The following is a 24,193-nucleotide window of genomic DNA, read 5'->3' on the forward strand; positions in this document are numbered from 1 at the left end:
ACTAATAAACTATACTGCAGACAAGTTCTAATTTTTATCACCAGGAAAGTACACACAGAAACAAATAAATTACCAGACAGATCTTATCAATATGTAGTTGGTACCGTTTAATATAGTTGTTACATTAGTCGCTGGGGCGGTAGTTCCGCCTCCCTTCGCCATAGTGGAATTATTCCCGGGACGAAAAGATTGAGGAAAAAGTTATGTAGGGAACTGAACTTTTGAAAACACAATGGATTACGCTGTGTAATTTATGCAAGCACTACATAATGTCATAACTCTTGTTTTACGTATGTACAAACGTTTTCATAGCGTCTAGGGATTGGACCCAAGTTATATTCATGTTTCCTGTGGAGTCTTTCTGGTAAGTTGCGAGTCGCAGAACAACGTCATTATCAGATAACGTAAAGACCGTTAGTGCTTGTCCTCGGTACCGACAATCGCTATCTAGCTAATCAATGCATTTATGTTGCTTATCAAATGAACATGTGTATTATCAAGCAGGGTTCGTTATTGTCTGGCATTCGCGCTATTGCACTTGGAGGACAAGCTTGCTAGCTAATTCACTCTCATGCACATTTCTGCTTTTCTAGCAGTGCTAGCTAACGTTAGTGTGTTAGTGTGTAATTAGAGTTCTGTCTAACTGAACTCGGGTAACTGGAGAAAAAAAACTCGTAATTGTTAGCCTAGCTAACCTGCTTTAACTAGCTTAGTTGAATAGCTAAAATAATTAGTACTAATATAATCGTGGAATCAGCTAAATAGTTGGGCCTAACGTAGCTAGCAAGGTTCACTTGCAAGACGACCAAGCATCTGTCCTTTCACTGTGACTTGCAAATACACAGTTGGAAGTACTGAGGTAAAGACAGTTTCAGGTTTGATATTCGCACTTTCAAACCACTTGAGCCACATAATCCAAATAAGTGTCATGATGTTGGAAAAATTGCGCACAACATTGCACAGATCTTATTTTAACGATTTGGACATTAATTCGCTTTCCAAAGCTAATAAACGTGGAAATGTGAGTAGCATTTTGTATTCCTAGTTGAATTTGTTAGGGAGTGTAAACAAAGTACAAACTACTTTTTTTCTCCCCAATTTCGTGTTATCGCTGCAACTCCTGTACGGACTCGAGAGGCAAAGGTCGAGAGCTGTGCTTCCTCCGAATCACAACCCAACCAAGTCGCACTGCTTCTTGACACAATGCCCACTTAACCCGGTAGCCAGCCACACCAATTTGTCACCTCAGTCAGCATGCACTGCGCCCGGCCTGCCACAGGAGTCACTAGTGCACGATGGGACAAGGACATCCCTGCCAGCCAAACCCTCCCCTAACGACACTGGGCCGATTGTGCGCCGCCCCATGGTTCTCCCAGTTGTGGCCGGCTGCGACAGAGCCTGGACTCGAACCCAGAATCTCTAGTAGCACAGCTACAGCTGTGCCACTCAGGAGGCCCACAAACTTTTTTTTACATTCGAATTTCAATAGCTACTTGGCCATGTGACCTACTGACTTCAAGGTTCAGAATGTACACTCAGTGGGCCTACACAATGCACACCCTTTAGTTTGTCCATTATCTCACATTTTTAACATAAATTTTTCAAACTTTTTCTAATTTCAAGGTTATGTGTACTACTTGACTCAAACAAGGTTGAGAATGTCCACTGACTACCCTTCTATATTGCACACCCTTTAGTTTGTCCATCTTCATCTCACATGATTTTACATTAATTTTTCAAAATGTTACATTTCAATAGCTCCTTGGTTATGTGACCTACTGACCTCAAACTACTTTCAGAATGTCCACGGACTGGCGGAGATGGGCGCCGCGAGGCGTCCAGTGTGGTAACGTGACCGATCCCGGAGAAGCTGGCGGGAACCCCGGGGAGTGTTCTTTGAAGGGCAGGGCGCCCTGGAATGGGTTCTCCCAAAGAGAGGGGCCCAAGTCCTGGAAAGCGTTGCGGTTCTGGCGGCGTCCGTTGAGCTCTCGCTGGTCCTTGAAAATCCGGAGCAGTCGCTCCATCGCCCATCTCTCACCACCATTGGAAGTTTGTTGTAAGTTCATTGTGCGGCCCATCTCGCGGTCTCTTGTGCATGGTCTCGCAAGGGGCTGCGTGCGGGGGTTCGTCAGGGTGGTGTCTGTCGGCGGACAGATGGGGGGGGTTGGGTCAGGCGGTTGGTGGCGGCAACTCTGGACCCGCGCCGGACCCTTCTTGCGGATCTCCCCAGCTTCAGTGCTCGCCGGCCCTGTTCGCGCTGGGTCTCCGGCGGTTCTCCAGCGCCTAGCAGCTGATTTAGAGCTGGTGCAGACCAGGGGACTCCATCTGCTTTAATTAAAACAAAGCATCGCGAAGGCCCGAGGTGGGTGTTGTGATTTCTGCCTAGTGCTCTGAATGTCAAAGTGAAGAAATTCAATGAAGCGCGGGTAAACTGCGGGAGGAACAATGACTCTCTTAAGGAGTGCTTAGCCTTAGTAAGGGAGATAATGAGGTATCCCTCTAGCAGGGCTCTTCCAATCCCTCGCTGTATGTCACCTGTTTTCAGGTGTCGCTAATGATGCAAACCAAACGGGAGTTATCTCGGTAGTAGTCCATATGCAAAGAGAGTCCTGCAGATGGTGATGGCTGTCGATTGTTAATGGAAGGCAGCAGTCAGTCCTGGACTATGTGGCTTTTGGTCAAGCATGAAAATGTAAGGGCGGTTCCACCAGACTCAATGATTTGCTGCTGGGCTCTTGTAAACGAATCCTGACTTTGACAGGAAGCCAATCAGAGAATGATGGCTTGAACGCATACCTGGCTTTGGCTGGGAGGGGGAGTTGTCCTGGAAGTGTACTACTGGCATCAGTCTGATCACAGAGCGGCTGTGGTGAAACGTTTAAACACACGTCCCCCGTATACTTAGCTAGCTCTAAACCGTGAAGGTTTGAATCGAATGCTGGCTTTGGCTGGACCCGCTAACGGTGGAGCACTAAATGGAGATGGAATGTGCTTAGAGTTTATGGACACTGCCAGGTCTCAGGTCTGCCTGGGTGTGGGACTCTACACATTCTATGTGGGAGCTCTCCTCCATGCTCCTTGGAGCATGTAGTGGAGATGGCATGTGCCTTACCATTAGCTGACACTACCAAGCCTCAGGCTTGCCTCATTGCGGGACACCACACATTGTAGGTGGGGAGGTCTCTATGCTCACTAGACTCGAGATGGAGACTAAACCCATTGGCCCGCAGTGATAGGGCATTGCATGGATCTGGCTCATGCCCTACGAAGTGGGGAGAGGTATCTCCAGCTTGTCTTGGGAGGGAGGCCTACATCTGATTTGGGTAGTACCATCCACACCCATTGATTTTCTGCGGACCCATATAACGGACAGAAGAAGCCTAGGTTCCCACTGGGCACGGATCACTGAATGTCAATTTGATGAAATTCAAAGGAGCATACCCACCTGTCGCGGTCGCACTCAAATCACCCAAGCACATTTGGTGTATGTGCTTGGCTGAGGAGCCAATGATGCAAAGCTACCATCTGTGTGAATCCCCCCTAAACGCAACGATACCGTAGCACCACGGATCTTGAGGTTGGCCCGGCATAGCCTGCCTCTTTTGGCAGGTGAGTAGAGCCTTTCGTGACGGGGTTGGGGTGCGGCTGGATGAGTTGCTGCCCCTCTCCTGATGTGCACCGCATGTTTGTGGGGAACCTGGTGCTAAATCACTCATAGATGACCTGATTCTGGGTCAGGGTTTCGTACGTAGCAGAGCAGCTCACTCGCTGCGATGTATTAAGTCAGCCCTCGATCCAAACTTTTGTCGGGGACGGAAGGCGTCTTCCTTCACCATCCTCCTTCTTTACTTACAGGTTACCAGGTGCACGCAGAAGGGCCAGGGGCCAGAGGTCAGACACAGTGTGAGAGAGCCCAGGCAGGTAGGTAGAAGGTGTAAGACATTGACATCGGCCTCTGGATAGGTAGGGGGCTAGGTGGTGGTCGCTCATCTGCCTGGGCCCATCCTCTGATGGGACTGTGGAAGTCAAAGGTGCACGAGGAGGCCTTCATCAAGGTGGGGTGCACTCAGAGTCCGAGCAGGGGCGGCCGGACTCGAGGGTTGGGGGCAGCACTCCGGCCATGGAGGTTGGAGTGGGGACTTAATCTCAGATTGAAAAAAGCAGGTGGGTCACCAGGTGCACAGAGACTGTTTCGGATTACCAGGTGCACGTGGTTCCTGACAGCGGGAATATAGATGTCTTAGTGTCCGGGAAGGGGTACTTAAGTGTGGTTGCCCCAGTTTGCCTGATTGGCAAGGTTATGGAGATGGCTGAGCCCCGGCCAGGGCGCGGTAATGGGTGATGCCCAGTGAGAGGGGCGTTGACCGGGTAGGGAGAGTAGGTGTGGAGGTCTGTAGTTCCAGGGAGTAAGTTATACACACTCAGGCCCAGGGAGAGGGCAGGGAGGGAGTGTAGGCCTAGAGGCCTGGAGTTCAGAGGTCACCAGGTCAATGGGGGCCTGCCTGGAGGTCAGGAAGGCCCCAGGGGGAATGCCCAAGTGAATAGGTGTGTGAGTGACACTGTCCTTCAGGGGAGCAGAGCAGGCAATTAATGTAAAAACTTATGAGATGAAAAATGGACAAACTCAGGTGTGCAATATAGAAGGGTAGTCAGTGGACATTCTGAACCTTGTTTGAAGTCAGTAGGTCACATCAAATCAAGTTGTATTTAGACCTTACAGTGAAATGCTTATTTACAAGCCCTTAACCAACAATGCAGTTTTAAGAAAATCCCTACAAAAGTAAGAGATAATAAATAATTAAAGAGCAGCAGTAAATAACAAAAACATGACCAAGGAGCTATTGAAATGAGAAAGTTTACAAAATGTATCTAAAAACATGTGAGGTGAGAATGGACAAACTAAAGACTGTGCAATGTGTAGGCCCACTGAGTACATTCTGAACCTTGTATGAGGTCACTAGTTCACATGACCAAGGAGCAATTGAAATGTAAAATTGTAAAAAATGTATGTAAAATCACCTGAGATGAAAAGGGACAAACAAAAGGGTGTGCCATATAGAAGGGACATTCTGAACCTTGGTTGAGGTCAGTAGGTCACATGACCAAGGAAAATTAATATAAAATCGCATGAGATTAAAATGGGCAAACAAAAGTTTGTGCTACATGTAAGGCTACTCAGTGGAAATTCTGACAGCAGTTTGAGGGTTGTAGGTCACATGACCAGAGAGCTATTGAAATTTTAAATATTTTTTAAATTGTAAAATCTCATGAGATGCAAATTGACACAAAAGGTTGTGCAGTAGGCCCACTGAGTGTACATTATGAACCTTTTTTGAGGTGTTGGTCACATGACCAAGGCGCTATTGAATTAAAAAAATTAAAGTAAATAATTTTAAAATAGTGTGAGATGTAAACCAACAAAAAAAGTGTGTGCAATGTGTGTCTATACCACCGGGTTAGCTAGAACCAGTTTTGAAAGTTTTAGGAGTAATGGTTAAAGATCTATTGAAATTTGAAAATGTTGATTTGTCACTATGTTGACGGTCCCTAACAGCTGTTGGTGGACATAAGGAAAACTACAGGTGAATATCCAACCTGAATCTGTCTTTACCTCTGTGTTGGGTGTCGGGGTGATCTGGAATGTAGAACTAGCTAACGTTACTATGTTGCATTTTATTGAATGTGTGGAGTGTGGCTCAGTTGGTAGAGCATGGTGTTTGCAACGCCAGGGTTGCCAGGGTTGTGGGTTCGATTCCCACGGGGACCAGTACGAAGGAAAAAAAAGAAAAAAATGTATGCATTCACTACTGTAAATCGTTCTGGATAAGAGCGTCTGCTAAATGACTAAAATGTAAAAAAAAATGAAGTGAGAGAATTTATATGTATGTCTCTATCTTCTCTACTAGCTAACGTTACTGATCTTGAAAGTTGATTATGATGGTCATCATACACAGTCCATTTATTGTGTTTCTCGATAGTCTTACATGGCTTCCTCTCTTCATTTACTCTCTATCATCTGCACTGATCTGAGAAGATGAATAGATGTGAGAACAATAGTGGAATCGGATGTCCTCCAATTAATTGGCTTTCCCCTTGCCACTTCTCTCATAATTAGATGGCGATAGCAAAGGATACAAATGAAAGGGAGACAGTGCCACACTGGTGATGCTGCTTCTTTACTCAAGGTATTCCCTCCCTATTGTTGATCTCTACTACATCAATTATTAAACCTCTAAAAACCCACCACAGTCTGCACTCGCAGTGCTTTCCTTAGCTCTGTATCCCACACCTTTCTGATAAATGACTGATTGCAGTATATCTATTCTAGACCCTACTGATCTTGTCAAGTCCCTACATATCACCTCTGCACCACAACTTATCCAGTGTTGTTGTCCCCTGCCCCCTCCTTCCATAGACACAGAATTATGTTTAGAGTGTGAATGAGTATGCTATGATGATAATATATGGTCTATACTCAAATCTCTCCAGAATCTCAGTGGAATGCTGAAAACATGCCAGGGAGAAAATGACCTCTGCAGGACAGAGCTTCCTGTCTACATAAATGTGCTCCTCTACTGTGTAAAGTCAGTGTCACCTACAAAGATGTACTGTAACCTCTAGTGCCCAAAGCCCATTTTAACATGGGCAATGCCATTTAAGACTTTCACCATTTTGAAGTACTCAACTGGGTGGGAAGGATTACAATTTCATCCAGGTCACCAGGAGGGATCAGCCAACTAATTATACTTGTGAGCACACATTCCGTAAGTGCAGCTGACAGTAAATTGCCAACCTTGGCTTTACACCTGTTCAAACAACACTCGTAGAAGTACTAGAAGAAGAAAATGTTCGACTTCCAAATGGAGATGGCCTCAATGGCGCTGCCCCTGCTCTCACAGGTGCCATAATGGGACAGATACAACTTTGCGATATCTACACATCTCTATGGTGTCCACAAAACTGAACTGGCCTCCAAAAGCAAAACCACCTATTATGTAATGTGCATCTGTTCTTGTTCACTTGTCATTTGTGTGATCAAGCTGATTATGTCTCTGTTTGTCTTGCAGATATCACTCTGCGCTCTCCTTCTATTCTGATTCCCATTCCTGATCTCTCTGCACACACCTCTGTCTATTCCGCGCACTCTCACTCCCTGTCTGTCTCTTTCTGTTACCCTCTCTGTCCTCCCCCCTCCCTGTGGCCATGTGTGATAACGGTGATACCGAGGACAAGCCCCCTGCCCCCCCGGTCCGGATGAGCAGCACCATTTTCAGCACAGGCTCCAGCAAGGACCCACTCTCAGCCAATCACAGCTCCAAGCCCCTGCCCTCGGTTCCAGAGGAGAGGAAACCCCGCAACAAGATCATCTCCATTTTCTCAGGCGCAGAGAAAGGTCAGACGAGTCCATAGAGGTGGGGCACTGGGAGGGGCTCTAAAGTGTGGGTCGGCTGTCCTATTTTATTTTTTTAACACTAGAGAACCACTGGGCCTCGAGGGACCCCCCCTTCAAGCTAATGAGTAGTCATTCTGGCTGTAACGTTCTAACAGTGTAATTAATACATTTCATAAACCAGGTTTCCATCCAACTTTTTTATGCGAGAAAAGTCGACAAAACACGCTAGACAAGGTGAGATCTTTTTATTTCGTAAAACGAATTATGCAAGAAATGTCGGTGGAAACGGTTTTATGCGCAAATATTCATGTAATAACCATCATATCGAAGTAGACCTCCCACTACAACTCGGGAAAGCATGACGTTTTTTAGGCTACAGATGAAATAAGTTATGATGAACTTCACAGGGTGGTGAAAGTGCAAGGTGATGAGCTTGATGCTCAGTTCCAATAAATATCAAGGGTCTTATTCTGGTGACATGATCATCGATGCTTGGCTGCCATTTGACAAATACAAATAACTTCGCTCTTTTGTCCATAATAGTCTCATCATGTATGCTATACCCTCACTGTGTCTGCGAGCTGTTGGCTAGAGTGCACGTGCCAACACCAGAGTTGGCACACTTGCTATGTAATGCAAATTTCTTTTTTAAATGTGCATTACACATAGTTGAAAATGCGATGGAAACCCATTTAACTTGTCTTTTTTATTCGGTACATGAGAATTTAACTGCAAAAGGTATTTTTATGTGCACTATGTCATCACCCACAGCCTTTTATCCACAACAAGTCACTTTGATGCAAACATATCTCCGGTGGGAAAATACGCATATAATTTTTATGCAGATTTTAGAATATTCGCATTCAGAAATCTGTCACCAATTGGTTGGAAACCTAGCTATATATGCTATCACAAAAATAATAATTTGGTTGTGTTTATGAATGTCTTAGATAACATTAGAACATGAAATATATATATATATTTCAAATAACACAATAGCATTTTCATTTGTTTCTGCTCCTGTAGGCTATATATAAAAACACTAAAAACACATTCAAGTGTTCAATACATTTTATTCCCGAGTGGCGCAGTGGTCTAAGACGCTGCATCTCAGTACAAGAGGCGTCACTGCAGTACCTGGCTCAAATCCAGGCTGTATAACATCCGGCCGTGCTTGTGAGTCCCATAGGGCAGCGCACAATTGGCCCAGCGCTGTCCGGGTTTGGCCGGGGTAGGCCGTCATTGTAAATTAGAATTTGTTCTTAACTGACTTGCCTAGTTAAATATAGCTAAATAAATTAAACTATTTGTTGAATGCCTTTGTGACAACTATGAAACATGAAGCATAGGCTATGTGTTGGAACATAGTAACAGCTTATTTTTATAACAACAAAAAATACCCCAACCACCATGATGCACGGTCAGGTCAGCAAGACGCGCGTCAAATGATGAAAACATCAGTAGCCTAAACATCATTAATAAGCGCCAAGTGTGCTTAATAAATAGTGTAAATCATCAAAAAAGCAATGATGGTATTATAATGAATGTGTCTGACAGCAGTCAAATATGATCAGCTTGTGCTTACATGGCGTGCGTCTAAACGCAATGGCCTCATGTCACAAAAACAACGAAAGCTGCTGAGTGCGTTGCTGAGGTTTTTGCTTGTAGGGTCCTCTCTCTCAGTGATGACATTTTGTGCTGATAATTGTCCCGTAGCATTGTCACCGGCTTATTCTATCCAAACCAAACGGTGCCGTCCCTTCCTCTCTCCTGTCTCACCGTTCCATTTGGTGGTGGCGTGGGCACCTGCTCATTGCATCATTCATTTTCATTTTTTTTTTTACTTCGGCCTCAGAGGTGTATGTTCAGGAGAATAAGAAGAAGAATCATCGGAGATGATTCATTTCTTCCCCACTATCTGAGCTGTTTGCATTCAGATTTTGCAGCAATGCTGACACAGCATGTGCATCCAATCATCTTGGTCTTCTTGCCATTGTAAATGACGCACACTTTCACTGTGTACTCCAAGTAGGCCAGAGTAGACTTAAGACTGCTTGGATTCAATGGGCTGATAGAGGGTACATAGCATTTTGAAATGAGATGAATCAATACAATAGAATGGCCTGCCTTGTTCTTCATTCACAATTGGTGATTTACAAAATTTGGCATTGTTAGCTTCCCCTCAGTAATCAACTCACCCTTTCTCACCCATCATACTCTCATTTATTTAATTTGTTGTGTGACGTTAGTCTCTGTATAGTTTAGCTTAGGTTCAGTTTTGAGACAATTATTGGGGTGATTATCAACTGGGCACGGCACCACCAACTGCCGGGAGAAGGAGGGGATCAGGCCCTACTGTTGGGAAGAGGGGCAACGGGGGAAAACCATTAAAAAAATGACATGCCCTCCTAAAACTGGTTATAACTCCAGTTCATTTTGTGATATTAAGATTCTAGTAAAGAACAAGAAGGCCTGCAAACTGTTAAAGCTCCCAATTCACGGCTTTGTTGACAATGTTTCCATCTAACAGATATTTTTCAAGTCAAATAAAAAAACAGAGTGCTTACATCCCAAAATATACATATTTCACCTGGCATGACCATTACGCACATGACACATGGTGGGTGTAAAAACTATTTTGATATCAATGAGATTGGCACATGTGGTAGTTACAAAAAAGTATATATATTTACAAGATGTAGGAGACCTGGAAGGCAAGACAAATCAAAGTCACATTCATGTAAGAAATGGTCTGATTCAAACTCTTGGTTCAAACCTTTTAGGAGACATAGTACACATGGTGAATTCAATACAATAGTATTGAGATTATCAGTACCCCCCCGGAGTCTTAACATGTTTGATACCAATGTATCTCAGAGAGCTAATGTTGTGACGAGCCTCCATGAAATGCGCAGCCACAGGGTTTCTCTGGTCAAGGGTCCTGATATTACTCCTTGTTTTCAGAGATTGTTTCGTTTTTCCTACATAGCATAGACCACACACTTGATCAGTTATATCGCATTTTTTGTGGAACACGTAATGATGCCCTTAATCTTAATGGTCTTGCCCGTAATAGGGTGATTGAACATTGTGCATTTGTTCGTAAAGTTACACTGGTTACATCGGCCACATCTATAATTACCGTTCGGCACATTGTGTAGGAAAGTACTACGTGACACTGGTGGAAGATCCGATATCACCACCATTTGATTGATGTTAGAGGCGCGTTTGAAGACTACCTGTGGGGGTTGTTTAAACATCTTTTCCAGTTGTGGCTCAAGATGTGGGGAGTACTGAAGGAAGCACTGAACGCATTGGTCAGGAGGGCGGGGTGGTTTGGACGTGAGGCTGTCAACCTGGGTCATATTTTCATAACGATCTCTTGCGTCATGCAGCCATTCCTCTGGGTAACCCCGCTGTCGTAGACACTCATCCAGGTAGTCGGCTTGTTTGTCATAGTCACTCTGTGTACTACAAATCCTGCGTATGCAACTGTATTGGGGCAGCAGGTAGCCTAGTGGTTAGAGCGTTGGTTACTGGATGGAATCCCCGAGCTGACAAGGTAAAACTCTGCCGTTCTGCCCCTGAGCAAGGCAGTTAACCCACTGTTCCCCGGGTGCCGAAGACTTGGATGTTGATTATGGCAGCCCCACGCACCTCTTTGATTCAGAGGGGTTCGGTTAAATGCGGAAGGCACATTTCAGTTGAATGCATTCAGTAGGTATACCCCTTTCCCCTATTAGCTGATGGGGAGGCTATTTTTTAGGGTGTACAGTGCATTTGGAAAGTATTCAGATCCCTTGACTTTTTTCCACATTTTGTGTTTGGACCATGATAGTCCGTTGATGTGGACACCAAGGAACTTGAGGCTGGAACATTGTCAGTGATCACTGTTGTGTCGTCAGCAAACTTAATGATGGTGTTGACTGTGTGGCCAAACACGACTCCGTAGTAAGTCTAGGGTTTCCGGGAGGATGGTGTTGATGTGAGCCATGACCAGTCTTTCAAAGCACTTCATGGCTACCGACCTGAGTGCTACGGGGCGGTAATCATTTAGGCAGGTTACCTTCGCTTTCTTGAGCACAGAGACTTTGGTGGTTTCCTTGAAACATGTATGTATTACAGACTTGGTCAGGGAGAGATTGAAAATGTCAATCTGACACCCAATAGTACTCCTTACGTTTTGACAGGGAAATGGTCCATTTCACACAGTTGTCAAGATAACATTCCTGCCTCTGATCTGGCGGACTCACTAAACACAAATGCTTTGTTTGTAAATTATTTCTGAGTGTTGGAGTGTGCCCCTGGCTATTCGTCAATAAAAAAATAAAATGAAAATTGATATAAGGAAGTTGAAAAGATTTATACTTTTACTTTTGTTATTTAAGTACATTTTAGCAATTCCATGTACTTTTGATACTTAAGTATATTTAAAACCAAATACTTTTAGACTTTTACTCAAGTAGTATTTTACTGGGTGACTTTCACTTTTACTTGAGTTATTTTCTATTAAGTTATCTTTACTTTTACTCAAGTATGACAATAGAGTATGCTTTCCACCACTGCCGTCTGGTCACTGTACCATAAAGGCTTGATTGGTGGAGTGCTGCGGAGATGGTTGTCCTTCTGGAAGGTTCTCCCATATCCACAGATGAACTCTGGAGCTCTGTCAGAGTGACCATCGGGTACTTGGTCACTTCCCTGACCAAGGCCCTTCTCCCCCGATTGCTCAGTTTGGCCAGGCAGCTAGCTCTAGGAGAGTCTTGGTGGTTCCAAACTTCTTCCATTTAAGAATGATGGAGGACATTGAGTTCTTGGGGACCTTCAATGCTGCAGACATTTTTTTGTACCCTTCCCCAGATCTGTGCCTCAGAATCCTGTCTCGGAGCTCTACGGTCAATTCCTTCAACCTCATGGGTTGGTTTTAGCTCTGACATGCACTGTCAAATGTGGGACCTTATATAGCCAGGTGTGTGCCTTTCCAAATCATGTCCAATCAATTGAATTTACCACAGATGGACTCCAAGTTGTAAAAATATCTCAAGGATGATCAACGTGAACAGGATGCACATGAGCTCAGTTTCAAGTCGCATAGCAAAGTGTCTGAATACTTATGTAAAAACAGTATTTCTGTTTTAAATTTTTACTACGTTTGCAAAAATGTCTAAAAACCTGTTTTCACTTTGTCATTATGGGGTATGGTGTGTAGATCGATAAGGATTTTTTTTTTATTTAATCCATTTTAGAATGAGGCTGTAACGCAACAAAATGTAGAAAAAGTCAAGGGGTTTGAATACTTTCCGAATGCACTGTAGGGTGGAAGCTGTCTCCACGTAAAAGGGAATTCCTGTCCGTTGGCTTCCTTTATAGGTATGTGCTAAAGCACCCCCCTTCCTCTTAATCAAAATGTCAAGAAAGATTCTAACAACTACAGTGTGTTAAATAGACTTATTTAGGAAAAGTCTCAAGGACAGAGAGGGGCATGACTTTAAAAATGGCACAGTAATAAAAAAAAAATACATTCATGAGCAGTCCTATCCAGTGGAGGAAGAGGTTGAATTTTGGTCTTTCAATTTGTCTATCCATTGTTGGATCTGATTACGTTTCAGCCCATTTATTAACAGAGGATGTAATGATGGTTTATTGATTGACTTTCAGGTGGTAGAAAAAAAGACCGGGACAAAGAACGACCAGAGATCTCTCCGCCTTCAGACTTTGAACACACCATCCACGTTGGCTTTGATGCTGTCACTGGGGAGTTCACTGTGAGTAGCCACACTTTCCTCCAACTCTTCATCTCTTACTCCAGGTATACTCAAATCCCAGCCTCTTACTCCAGGTATACTCAACCCCCCCCCTGTATCCTCCTCGCTGATAGGGCATGCCAGAGCAATGGGCACGACTTCTCCAGACATCAAACATCACCAAGTCCGAGCAGAAGAAGAACCCACAGGCTGTTCTGGACGTGCTCAAATTCTATGACTCTACGGGCAACGGCCGCCAGAAATACCTCAGTTTCTCCTCCTCTGGTGAACTTTCATATGGATTAGACTTGACTGTTTTCTGTTTGTTACAGACTTTTTAAAGATTGCAATTTTTTTCCCTTTCATATTTAGAAAAGGATGGTTTCCCCACCGGACCCCAGTCTGTAAGTACTAAATTTGTTTTAGTGATGACTTACTAGCTACTTGAATAATATGGTGCTGCGATTTCTTGTTCCTTGACCTCGCTCATGGCAGCCCAGAAAATATGTGAAAGAAATATGTGTGGGCTATGTATGAAATGTGTGTTATATCTTCTATTTTGCATTAGCCGGTCAAAAATGTCACTGAACCCTCATCGACCAATATCAAGGACATTGATGATGATGATGATGATGAAGCTCCCCCACCCATTGTGGCACCACGTCCAGAATACACTAAGAGTGTGAGTCATTTTGAATGGAGCTCACAACCTCAACTTCTCTTTCGCTCTTGCTCTCTTTCGACCTTATTCTCTCATGCTTATTTATTGTGTGTGCCTTGTGTGTTGGCCTGCAGGTGTACACTCGCTCCGTCATTGACCCCATCCCCGCTCCAGCCACATGTCCAGATGGAGACTCGGCCTCCAAGGCTGTAGACAGACAGAAGAAGAAGGGAAAGATGTCAGACGAGGAGATCATGGACAAACTGAGTAAACAAACTATATTTTTTACAATAGCAATGTTACAGGTAGTTATTAAGACCCGTTTGTCAGGGGAAATCAGTATTGGTCTGGTCTGTATAATCATATATTTGCCCTCAGGAACTATAGTCAGCATTGGAGATCCTAAAAAGAAGTACACGAGATATGAAAGAATTGGACAGGGGTAAGTGTACGTTTATTTAAAGGTGGTAATTGGGGTGTATTTGAGTGCAGTGTGTATGGGGCCTTATTTGTGCATGGGGAGAGTGTGTGTGACAGAGGTGTTTGTGTGACCAAGTTATAAAAAAATATGTAAACATTGTCCACACACAGGGCTTCGGGGACAGTGTACACAGCCATTGATGTTGCCACAGGACAAGAGGTAAAGGGGAATTAAGGGTTGTCATTGGTCGACTGACCGGGAATTGATGCATAGAGGAGAATAAGTGAAAGGAAGGAAATATTGAAAGAGTAGAGGAATGACGACAAGAGTCAGAAATGGGGAAAGAGTTTGAGAACTGTTAACCTGGCAGCAGATGAGAAATTGCCTGATAACTAATCACTCACCCATTTTAGAGGCTCATGTTGAACGTTTCCTTCTTTCTGGGTGTTTTTCACAGGTGGCCATTAAACAGATCAACCTACAGAAGCAGCCCAAGAAGGAGCTGATCATAAATGAAATTATGGTGATGAAAGAGTTAAAGAACCCGAATATTGTCAACTTCGTAGACAGGTAATAGAATGGTCAAATATATAATTAACCTTAACAGCACTAACTTTGGTGTCAGCTCGATGTACCAAACCTAACCTCCTGGTGTTGGTGAGACTCTAGAGGTCCTGGAACACATTGGGTGTACAATTTTTTACAATACAATATATCCTAACGACCTCTCTGGCTTTGGTGCCTGTGTGTGTTTATGTCAGTTTCCTGGTGGGAGAGGAGCTCTATGTGGTGATGGAGTACTTGGCTGGTGGCTCGCTGACTGATGTGGTGACAGAGACCTGCATGGACGAGGCTCAGATAGCTGCTGTCTGCAGAGAGGTGACCAGCTCTTATACGGCACACAGCGTTAATCTTTACATATTTAACCTTTAACACTGGCTCGGTGAGAAACTTGTGTGTGTTTGTTGACTGTTTTTTCCTTCATCACCATCCCTCTCTCTGTCTCTCTCTCTCTCCCTCCCTCTCATTGGTTTCCCCATCTGAAGTGTTTACAAGCACTGGAGTTCCTTCATGCGAACCAGGTCATCCATCGTGACATCAAGAGTGACAACGTGCTATTGGGGATGGATGGCTCTGTCAAGCTCAGTGAGTCTCCCTCTACCCCCTAAACAACCCCAGGCTGGTCATGGTCTATGTAGAGTTGTAGAGGAAGTTAAAGCACTAATAGTTGGGGGTAGATATTTACCTTATTGACAGTGGTATTGGTGCGTGAGTCAGCTGTTTGTTCACCCGCACATGCCCACAATTGCTAATAACCCATCCTTAACTGCTCGACTATATGTGATAAAGTGAATATCTGAGGCCCGCACCCGACCCTAACCCGCTAATATAGAAAATGCGCTGTAGGCTACCTATACTCAGAGACGGCAGATTTATTTTTTTGACAAGGGGGGCAGGATTTGTTTTGCCTGATTTAGACATGTTTCTGCTTATAATATCCTACATTTTGGTAGTCAAGCTTCTCTTCTGTCATTATAGGTTGGCCTAGAAGACTAAATAAACCCTTGTACCCCAGAATGTCATAAATAATTTGAATTAAAAAGCTGATAGTATTTCAACCACATAAAATCCAAGCTGATGTCATTTGGAAATTTTACACAGAAAATCATTCCCATTTATTTCTTTGTTACTGCATTTTCTCCCAGGTCCCTAAACGTCTTTGCGCTGCAAAATAAGCAGAGATGATAGAGAGAACTTTACCGATGTCAACTAGATTGAAGCATTGATTCCATCGATCTATTACATTTTCTGTCGAGTAAGGGTTTATTTAGTCTTCTAGGGCACCATAAAATGACAAAAGAGAAGCTACATGTATATAATTATAGACACTTGATTAACAAATAGCCTACCAAAATGTTGGAAAGTATAAGCAGAAACTTATCTAAATCCGGCACACAAAAAATATCCTGCACCCCCTGTCAAAAAATCCTTCTTTGACTTTAGCCTACAGCACATTTTCTATATTAGCGGGTTAGGGTCGGGTGCGGGCCTCAGAATTACACTTAAAGTCGGGCAGTTGAGGATGGGTTATTAGCAATTGCAGGCGGGTGAACAAACAGCTGACCCATCGAACCACTAATCTACATCCTATGAAAGAGAAGTACCATTTTGGCAAGGATAGTTAACAAATGACTATTATGCTAGTGCTGCTGTTTGTAGTGCTAACATTCTGTCTCCATCTCTTTCTGAGTTGTCCCACCTCCCTTCTCTTTGTGCAGCCGATTTTGGTTTCTGCGCCCAGATCACTCCAGAGCAGAGCAAGCGCAGCACCATGGTGGGGACGCCTTACTGGATGGCACCTGAAGTGGTGACCCGGAAGGCCTATGGGCCAAAGGTTGATATCTGGTCCCTGGGCATCATGGCCATTGAGATGGTTGAGGGGGAGCCTCCATACCTCAATGAGAACCCGCTAAGAGTAAGTGAACCGTAGAGTAGCACCCTTCTAAAATGCCATTTCTTTGTTTTACTGTATCATAGTGCATCAAATGCTAGTTTCATAGTGATACAAGACTGACATGGATGTAACAGGCTGACATTTCCAGCACATTTGTAAGGTATCTCACAGTTCTAGTCTTCCCCTCTGCACTCTCTCCTCTCCTCCCCAAGGCACTGTACCTGATTGCTACCAATGGCACTCCAGAGCTGCAGAACCCAGAAAAGCTGTCCCCCATCTTCAGAGACTTCCTTAACCGCTGCCTAGAAATGGATGTGGAGAAGAGAGGCGGGGGAAAAGAGCTGCTGCAGGTGATCCCCCCCCTTTTATCTATGGCTTCCCATGTGATTTGCTCTTCTACTCTTGTGTCAACTTGATTGGTTGGATGTGGCTGTATATGCCTCCATCATTACACCATCTGCATGTACTACAATAGAGATGAGATCCAATGTTAACCTTACTCTCTTTTTCCTCCCTCTTTCCTGTTTGTCTAGCATCCCTTCCTGAAGCTGGCAAAGCCCCTCTCCAGTCTTACACCTCTCATCTTGGCTGCTAAGGAGGCCATGAAAGGCAACCATTAACCAAACAAACAACCATGCCTTCCCATGCTGTGCCAGATTTGAGGTTTTGTGCCAGACAATAGACTGAGTGACAACCCAACTCTATATGCTCCAGCCTGATAAGCCCTGACAAACCTCACTGTGAAGAAGTCCAAAAACATCCAGAGCACAACCCATCGCTGACCATATGAACTCTTTGATTCTCACTCAAACGTTTGAAGACAACTCAAATAAAAGTGCTTATTTTCAGATCCAGGCTGAGTTATTTGTACAAGAAAAAAAAATGTTGGGGCTAGATTAGTATTTAACATGGAATTAAGATATCTAGTTCTTACTTTTTGGAAGAAATTTTACTGCCTTAAACAAAATGCAAAACATAGCCTAATGTATTGTTGATTGTGTCAAAATATTTTCCCATAATTGTTTTTTTCTTTGTAATTTTTCCTTTTCCAGCTTGTTAGTGTCCTCTTAAGCATTTTGATACTTGAATTTCATTTGTGTCCCCACTGTGATCACGTTAAGGGCCTCTCACTTAATGAAACTGTTATTCCCACCTGGTGCCACATTTCATCTTTGGTCTTTTCTCATTTGTTATAGGACAGACATTTCAAAACATTCCCATTATTACAGTGAATATTGTGATATTGATGACGATATAGGGTTGCCTCATTTGGTAGTGCTACCATCATTTTCCTCCTGTGTCATTAGTCCCTTGGTAGTAGATGTGCACCCTTATGGGCAAATTCAATGGAAGAATGACAGGGTTTATTCTTGCTTGGGCCAACGTTCTTTGTTCTCATAAAAATGTTTTGCTATATTGTATATGTCAAATTCTGTACTTAAAATTGTGCTTGTTCATATGTATATTGTGTACCTAACTAGACGGAAAACAGTGGATATCAGGCCGGGTACCTTTTTTGTAGGCTAGAAAAGGCAATGTATATTTACTGTTTCTTTTATTCTATTTGGATTACTAACAATCTGACAATTGTCTGCAAATTCAAATAAATGCAGCTGTTTGTCCTTATTGTTGATTTAAGAATTATTATTTCTGTATACTATGACTCTAACTTCAATGGAGACTTGTGAAAGCCACACTTTGTAAGATACCATCAAAGAGTGGGCTCAAGGAATGACACTCCAAGAGAGCATTATTTTTAAACAAGATTTGGAGCTATTACATTTTGTTAAAGTAGGCCAAGAAAAACAAACGTCCTCATGATTTTGTTTGTCTTTTCCCTTATGTATGCATGTATAATAAGTCAGATTGTTCAAAGTCAAGGGTTGTTTCATGAATTGAAAATGTTACAGAATGAATGTGTGTGTGTGTAGATAAACCTGGGTAACTCCCACTACTGTAGATGGGAGTATGTCCAGGCAGACCCATTTTACTAGCAAGAACCTGGCACAGGTACTGGACCTGGACTGAGAGGGTAAGTTGTGCAAGAATCTGACACACACACTCTTGATCTAAACTCAGCAAAAAAAGAAATGTCCCTTTTTCAGGACCCTGTCTTTCAAAGATAATTCGTAAAAATCCAAATAACTTCACAGATCTTCATTGTAAAGGTTTTTAACACTGTTTCCCATGCTTGTTCAATGAACCATAAACAATTAATGAACATGCACCTGTGGAACGGTCGTTAAGACACTAACAGCTTACAGACAGTAGGCCATTAAGGTCAGAGTTATGAAAACTAAGGACACTAAAGAGGCCTTTCTACTGACTGAAAAACACCAAAAGAAAGATGCCCATGGTCCCTGCTCATCTGCGTGAACGTGCCTTAGACATGCTGCAAGGAGACATGAGGACTGCAGATGTGGCCAGGGCAATAAATTGAAATGTCCGTACTGTGAGACGCCTAAGACAGCGCTACAGGGAGACCGGACTGACAGCTGATCTGCAGTGGCAGACCACGTGTAACAACACCTGCACAGGATCGGTACATCTGAACATCACACCTGCGGGACAGGTACAGGATGGCAACAACAACTGCCTTAGTTACACCAGGAATGCACAATCCCTCCATCAGTGCTCGGACTGTCCGCAATAGGCTGTGAGAAGGCTGGACTGAGGGCTTGTAGGCCTGTTGTAAGGCAGGTCCTCACCAGACATTCCCGGCAACAACGTCGCTTATGGGCACAAACCTACCGTCGCTGGACCAGACAGGACTGGCAAAAAGTGCTCTTCACTGACGAGTCGCGGTTTTGTCTCACCAGGGGTGATGGTCGGATTCGCGTTTATCATTGAAGGAATGAGCGTTACACCAAGGCCTGTACTCTGGAGCGGGATCAATTTGGAGGTGGAGGGTCCGTCATGGTCTGGGGCGGTGTGTCACAGCATCATCGGACTGAGCTTGTTGTCATTGCAGGCAATCTCATCGCTGTGTGTTACAGGGAAGATCCTCCTCCCTCATGTGGTACCCTTCCTGCAGGCTCATCCTTACATGACCCTCCAGCATGACAATGCCACCAGCCATACTGCTTGTTCTGTGCGTGATTTCCTGCAAGACAGGAATGTTAGTGTTCTGCCATGGCCAGCGAAGAGCCCGGATCTCAATCCCATTGAGCACGTCTGGGACCTGTTGGATCGGAGGGTGAGAGCTAGAGCCATTCCCCCCAGAAATGTCTGGGAACTTGCAGGTGCCTTGGTGGAAGAGTGGGGTAACATCTCACAGCAAGAACTGGCAAATCTGGTGCAGTCCATGAGGAAGAGATGCACTGCAGTACTTAATGCAGCTGGTGGCCACACCAGATACTGACTGTTACTTTTGATTTTGACCCCCCTTTGTTCAGGGACACATTATTCAATTTCTGTTAGTCACATGTCTGTGGAACTTGTTCAGTTTATGTCTCAGTTGTTGAATCTTGTTATGTTCATACAACTATTTACACATGTTAATTTTGCTGAAAATGAACGCAGTTGACTGTGAGAGGACGTTTCTTTTTTTCCACACGCTTTTTCTCTTTCTCACTTTTTCAATACAATGGATAAAAAGGGGTATGCCAGGTGTACTCTCTGCCTGAAAGAGATCAATTATGCCAACAAAGGGTATCTATCATGCTCTGCTGGCACATTGTAGATCCGATGTCCACAGGCAGAAAGTGTACAATGTAATAATGTGCAGTGTAGCCCAAAGATTTTGCTTTAGTTGTGTTGAACTTGATAGTAACACTTGTGTGAGTGAGGGGGGGATTATTGAAATGTTTTACTCAGTGAACATTATTTTTGCACACATGTAGCCCTTTGCACTTGATCGATGTCTACTATAGTGGCGACTATAATAGAGCAAAAATAGAATGCCTGTTTGTTTCATTGTATTTCAACTTGAGCTGTTTTTTCCCCAAGTGCAATATTTAGATGTGTGTGGTCACAAGTGTTCTATTATAAAGGCTGTCATGGCTAACTGCAATATTAGTGTATTGTTTTTTTTTTCTTAAGACTTGTGTCATTTGCAGTAAAGTCTAGGTAACAAATAACACTGGATTGCTTCCTTTACATTTTTTTTGCTGTGAGTTAGGTTCACATTAACCACTTTTTATTTTACACACAGAGACTGTAGATCATATTCTTTGTTGTTTAATTAGTTAAAACCTGCATTTCTCCCTAGCTGGGATTTTTTTTTGCATGTTTCAGTGCAAAAAAAAAGTGTCGCCTTTTTGGGCCCAGTTTGCATCCATCCCCACATGTGTTCTTACCAAAACAAACTACTGCCATGCAAAAATTACTGTTTTATGAAACTATTTATAGACCTAGATTTTTATCTAGTAATAAGCATTGGTGGTTCAGTGGTAGAATTCTCGCCTGCCACGCGGGAGGCCCGGGTTCGATTCCCGGCCAATGCATTAAAATGTTTTGCTTCGGTCACCCATGTTATTTAAGCAAGTGTGGCCAATATACGGCTAAGGGCTGCTCTTCGCACGATGCAATGCGGAATGCCTGGCCACAGCCATTAGCTGTGGTATATTGGCCATATATGTTCAGAATGTTCAGAAACTATTCAAACCCTTTGACTTAAATCCACGTTTTGTTGTTACAGCCTGAATTCTAAATGGATTAAATAGATTTTTTTTCTCAACAATTAACACCCAATACCCTATAATGACAGTGAAAACATGTTTTTAGACATTTTAGCAAAATGATTGCAAATTAAATACAGATCTCATTTACATAAGTATTCACACTAGGGATGTGACAAATGTACAATTTCTCTTAAAATATTAACTGCAATGTTCACAATTCAGATGTGGTTCTGCATATGACCGCTGGGGGGCAATGCAGTTCGATGTACCGATATAGACAATTTTGACTTTGTGGCCGTGGTAACTAGGGGATAACCTACAGTGATGTATGAAAGTGTGTTTATAGACATCCAGCAAGTCAGATTCTAGATTGGCGCAGGGGTCAAAGGCACTGCATCTCAGTGCTAGAGGTGTCACTACGACCTTGGTTCAATTCCAGGTTGTATCACAACCGGCCGTGATTGGGCGGCGCACAATTGTCCCAGTGTCGTCAGGTTTGGGTTTGGCCGGGGTAGGCCCTCAATGTAAATAAGAATTTGTTCTTAACTGACTTGCCTACTTAATTTAATTAATTAAAATCTAGATATGCCATTAGGGTATTGAAAGCAACATAATTTAGCATTGCAGTTGATTTGCAACCATTCTCAATCATTTCAGTAATCAGTTGTGATTTTCTCACTCTGTCTTATCACACCGATGCCAGCAACGGGTGCACCTGTACTGCCACTGTAGCTCAATTCCACCATGCAGAGTTTGCATTTCATCACTTTCTCATTTAACTTCTCAAAGTAAGTAGCCTATTGCCATATAGAAAGTCGCTGCTGTCACTTCCCTTTCTCACTACCTGCCATTTTCCCAACTGTTAACGACGATGATGTGCGGATCGCTTTATATCCGTGGCAAATTAATTTGAAAGATCCAGATCTCCTACTTTACAGCATTGTTGCATTCGGTATATATTTCATTAAAATAAGTCAGTTTAAGTTGATGATCAGGGCCTGATAATGGTAGTTTTGTGATAACTGCACTGTGATTTTAATTTTGTAAAAAAACATTTTTTTTAATTAAACGTTCACACCCGTAATTCACACCCCTGAGTCAATACATGTTAGATTACAGCAGTAAGTATTTCTGGCCAAGTCTAAGAGTTTTGCACACCTGGATTGTACAATATTTGCATTATTCTTTTAAAAATTCTTCAAGCTCCGTCAAGTTGGTTGTTGATCATCTCTAATCATAGAAGTACATAGAATCCCTATTAATTCAGTATGATCTCTGAGCCTAGTTGTAAAGATTTGTCATTTAACTTTTAATTAAAATGTATTACTTTTTTATTGTGGCATCAACACAACCAGTCATGTTTTCATCTGATTGTCAATCACTTCAAAGGACTCCTTTGCTAGGATACATGTGCATGTTCATCCACTCACAACATACAGTATTTCCAGCCTCCAAACAGTGGTGAAGGGAAAGAGACATCTGTTACACAAAACACCAAAAAGTGTAATGACATTTTGCGATTGTCATTAGGCCAGTAGTTATGCATCCACTGTTGTCTGCGTATCTCTGTGTTGTTTTCGTCTAACCACATCGCATTGTTGAGCATAGGTTCAACCAGTTTTCAAATCCATTCGTTCATTTTTCATGCCTGACATGCTGTGATGATAACAAGTGGTGTAATAGCCTACAGTGTTCTTGACATTTTAGTTTTAATTATTGTGATAGGCTTGTCAGTTTTATAAAAACCATTGGATACAAAGTGACTGGGGTTAATCGCAAGTGTCTATCGTTTGGATTGAGCATTTTATGATGAACATTTTGTAGAAATTGCATGATTGCACTGCAGAGAATAATTTAGATTTCCAATCTGCCCGTCATGGATGTGGTGGCAACAGTTTTGTGGAGAAGTTATTTTGGCCTCCCAAATTTAGACTTTTTCCCCTGAGCTAGAGCTCCACCTGGTGGTCATACTGTTGATGTATTTTGTATTTACTGATTTCTAATCTTTCTCATGACGTTTACAGTTGTCCAATTTGAGATGCAAATGATGAGTGCCGTATTTCATGTATTCTTACCAAAAAATAATAATGTCATGCATAATTGACTGTTATATAGATCTATAGATCTAGATTTTGATGTACTGCTAAGCATTGGTGGTTCAGTGGTAGAATTCTCGCCTGCCACGCGGGAGGCCCGGGTTCGATTCCCGGCCAATGCATCAGTATGTTTTACTTCGGTCAACCATGTTATTTTGGTTTATAGAAGGTTTGGTGGTTGAGCAACAAAACCGACACGTGGGCAACTATGGGGCAAAACAGACAAGGTTGACTTAGATTGTTGACATGTGAACTATATTTTGTCTCCAATGTTTATTGAAAACAAATACATTTGCACAATGAACACTTGTTGTCTCTCAAATATATTGTTACAGTTGTTGTTTTTATTTTATTTATTTCACCTTTATTTAACCAGGTAGGCTAGTTGAGAACAAGTTCTCATTTGCAACTGCTACCTGGCCAAGACAAAGCATAGCAATTCGACACATACAACAACACAGAGTTACACATGGAATAAACAAAACATACAGTCAATAATACAGTAGAAGAAAATAAAACAAAAAGTCTATATACAGTGAGTGCTAGCTAGAGTGAATTTTAGCCATATTAACATATGTAGCGGGTTTCTTATGCACCACAGGAGAACCAAGAAATGAAGAGCGACACCACGGCTGTCTTTTAGGCTTTTATGTCGATCTGCAATAGTATTATGAAAAGACAGGACAGGAACACATCAGTCTCCAATGCACCACCTGACAAGTTGTTCTTTCTCTCTCAGTGTTTTCTCAGACTCAGGAGAGCGGGATCTATGGGTAGTACCAGGGTGTCAGTAGGTGACGT

General features: G+C 43.0%; 1 protein-coding gene and 2 non-coding genes across 17 annotated transcripts; all 3 read left to right on the forward strand.

Annotated features, from left to right (window-relative positions):
• Positions 1 to 103: 103 nt before the first annotated feature.
• On the forward strand, positions 104 to 18,300 carry pak2b (p21 protein (Cdc42/Rac)-activated kinase 2b). Of its 15 annotated transcripts, XM_045687557.1 has the most exons (18): positions 173 to 364; positions 3,856 to 3,921; positions 6,116 to 6,185; positions 6,490 to 6,584; positions 7,068 to 7,393; positions 13,052 to 13,158; positions 13,272 to 13,422; positions 13,510 to 13,541; positions 13,706 to 13,819; positions 13,933 to 14,065; positions 14,177 to 14,240; positions 14,390 to 14,438; positions 14,677 to 14,789; positions 14,981 to 15,098; positions 15,266 to 15,365; positions 16,499 to 16,695; positions 16,887 to 17,024; positions 17,208 to 18,300. In XM_045687557.1, exons 5-18 carry the CDS (start codon positions 7,204 to 7,206, stop codon positions 17,292 to 17,294), a joined length of 1,593 nt encoding a protein of 530 aa, XP_045543513.1. In that variant the 5' UTR covers positions 173 to 364; positions 3,856 to 3,921; positions 6,116 to 6,185; positions 6,490 to 6,584; positions 7,068 to 7,203; the 3' UTR covers positions 17,295 to 18,300. The 15 variants fall into 15 exon arrangements, with proteins under 15 accessions (XP_014072029.1, XP_014072027.1, XP_014072028.1 ...); XM_014216554.2 differs by lacking the exon at positions 3,856 to 3,921 and having other exon boundaries at positions 104 to 364; XM_045687554.1 differs by adding an exon at positions 1,800 to 2,056 and having other exon boundaries at positions 164 to 364; positions 3,856 to 4,164; positions 6,116 to 7,393.
• Positions 18,301 to 21,048: 2,748 nt separating this feature from the next.
• On the forward strand, positions 21,049 to 21,119 carry trnag-gcc (transfer RNA glycine (anticodon GCC)). Its single transcript has one exon. It is a non-coding gene; the product is annotated as a tRNA-Gly (tRNA).
• A 2,324-nt stretch (positions 21,120 to 23,443) lies between these two features.
• Positions 23,444 to 23,514, forward strand: trnag-gcc (transfer RNA glycine (anticodon GCC)). Its single transcript has one exon. It is a non-coding gene; the product is annotated as a tRNA-Gly (tRNA).
• Positions 23,515 to 24,193: the final 679 nt, after the last annotated feature.

The sequence above is a fragment of the Salmo salar genome, chromosome ssa10, assembly GCF_905237065.1.
Source record: "Salmo salar chromosome ssa10, Ssal_v3.1, whole genome shotgun sequence".
Lineage (NCBI taxonomy): Eukaryota > Metazoa > Chordata > Actinopteri > Salmoniformes > Salmonidae > Salmo > Salmo salar.

What these genes read in the sequence shown, in the direction of transcription:
- pak2b (XM_014216552.2), top strand. Translation starts at nt 7,204, where the DNA reads ATGTGTGATAACGGTGATACCGAGGACAAGCCCCCTGCCCCCCCGGTC. An exon ending in ATGTTGCCACAGGACAAGAG is followed by an intron (nt 14,439 to 14,676) that starts GTAAAGGGGAAT and finishes TGTTTTTCACAG; the next exon opens with GTGGCCATTAAACAGATCAA. An exon ending in GGGGAAAAGAGCTGCTGCAG is followed by an intron (nt 17,025 to 17,207) that starts GTGATCCCCCCC and finishes CTGTTTGTCTAG; the next exon opens with CATCCCTTCCTGAAGCTGGC.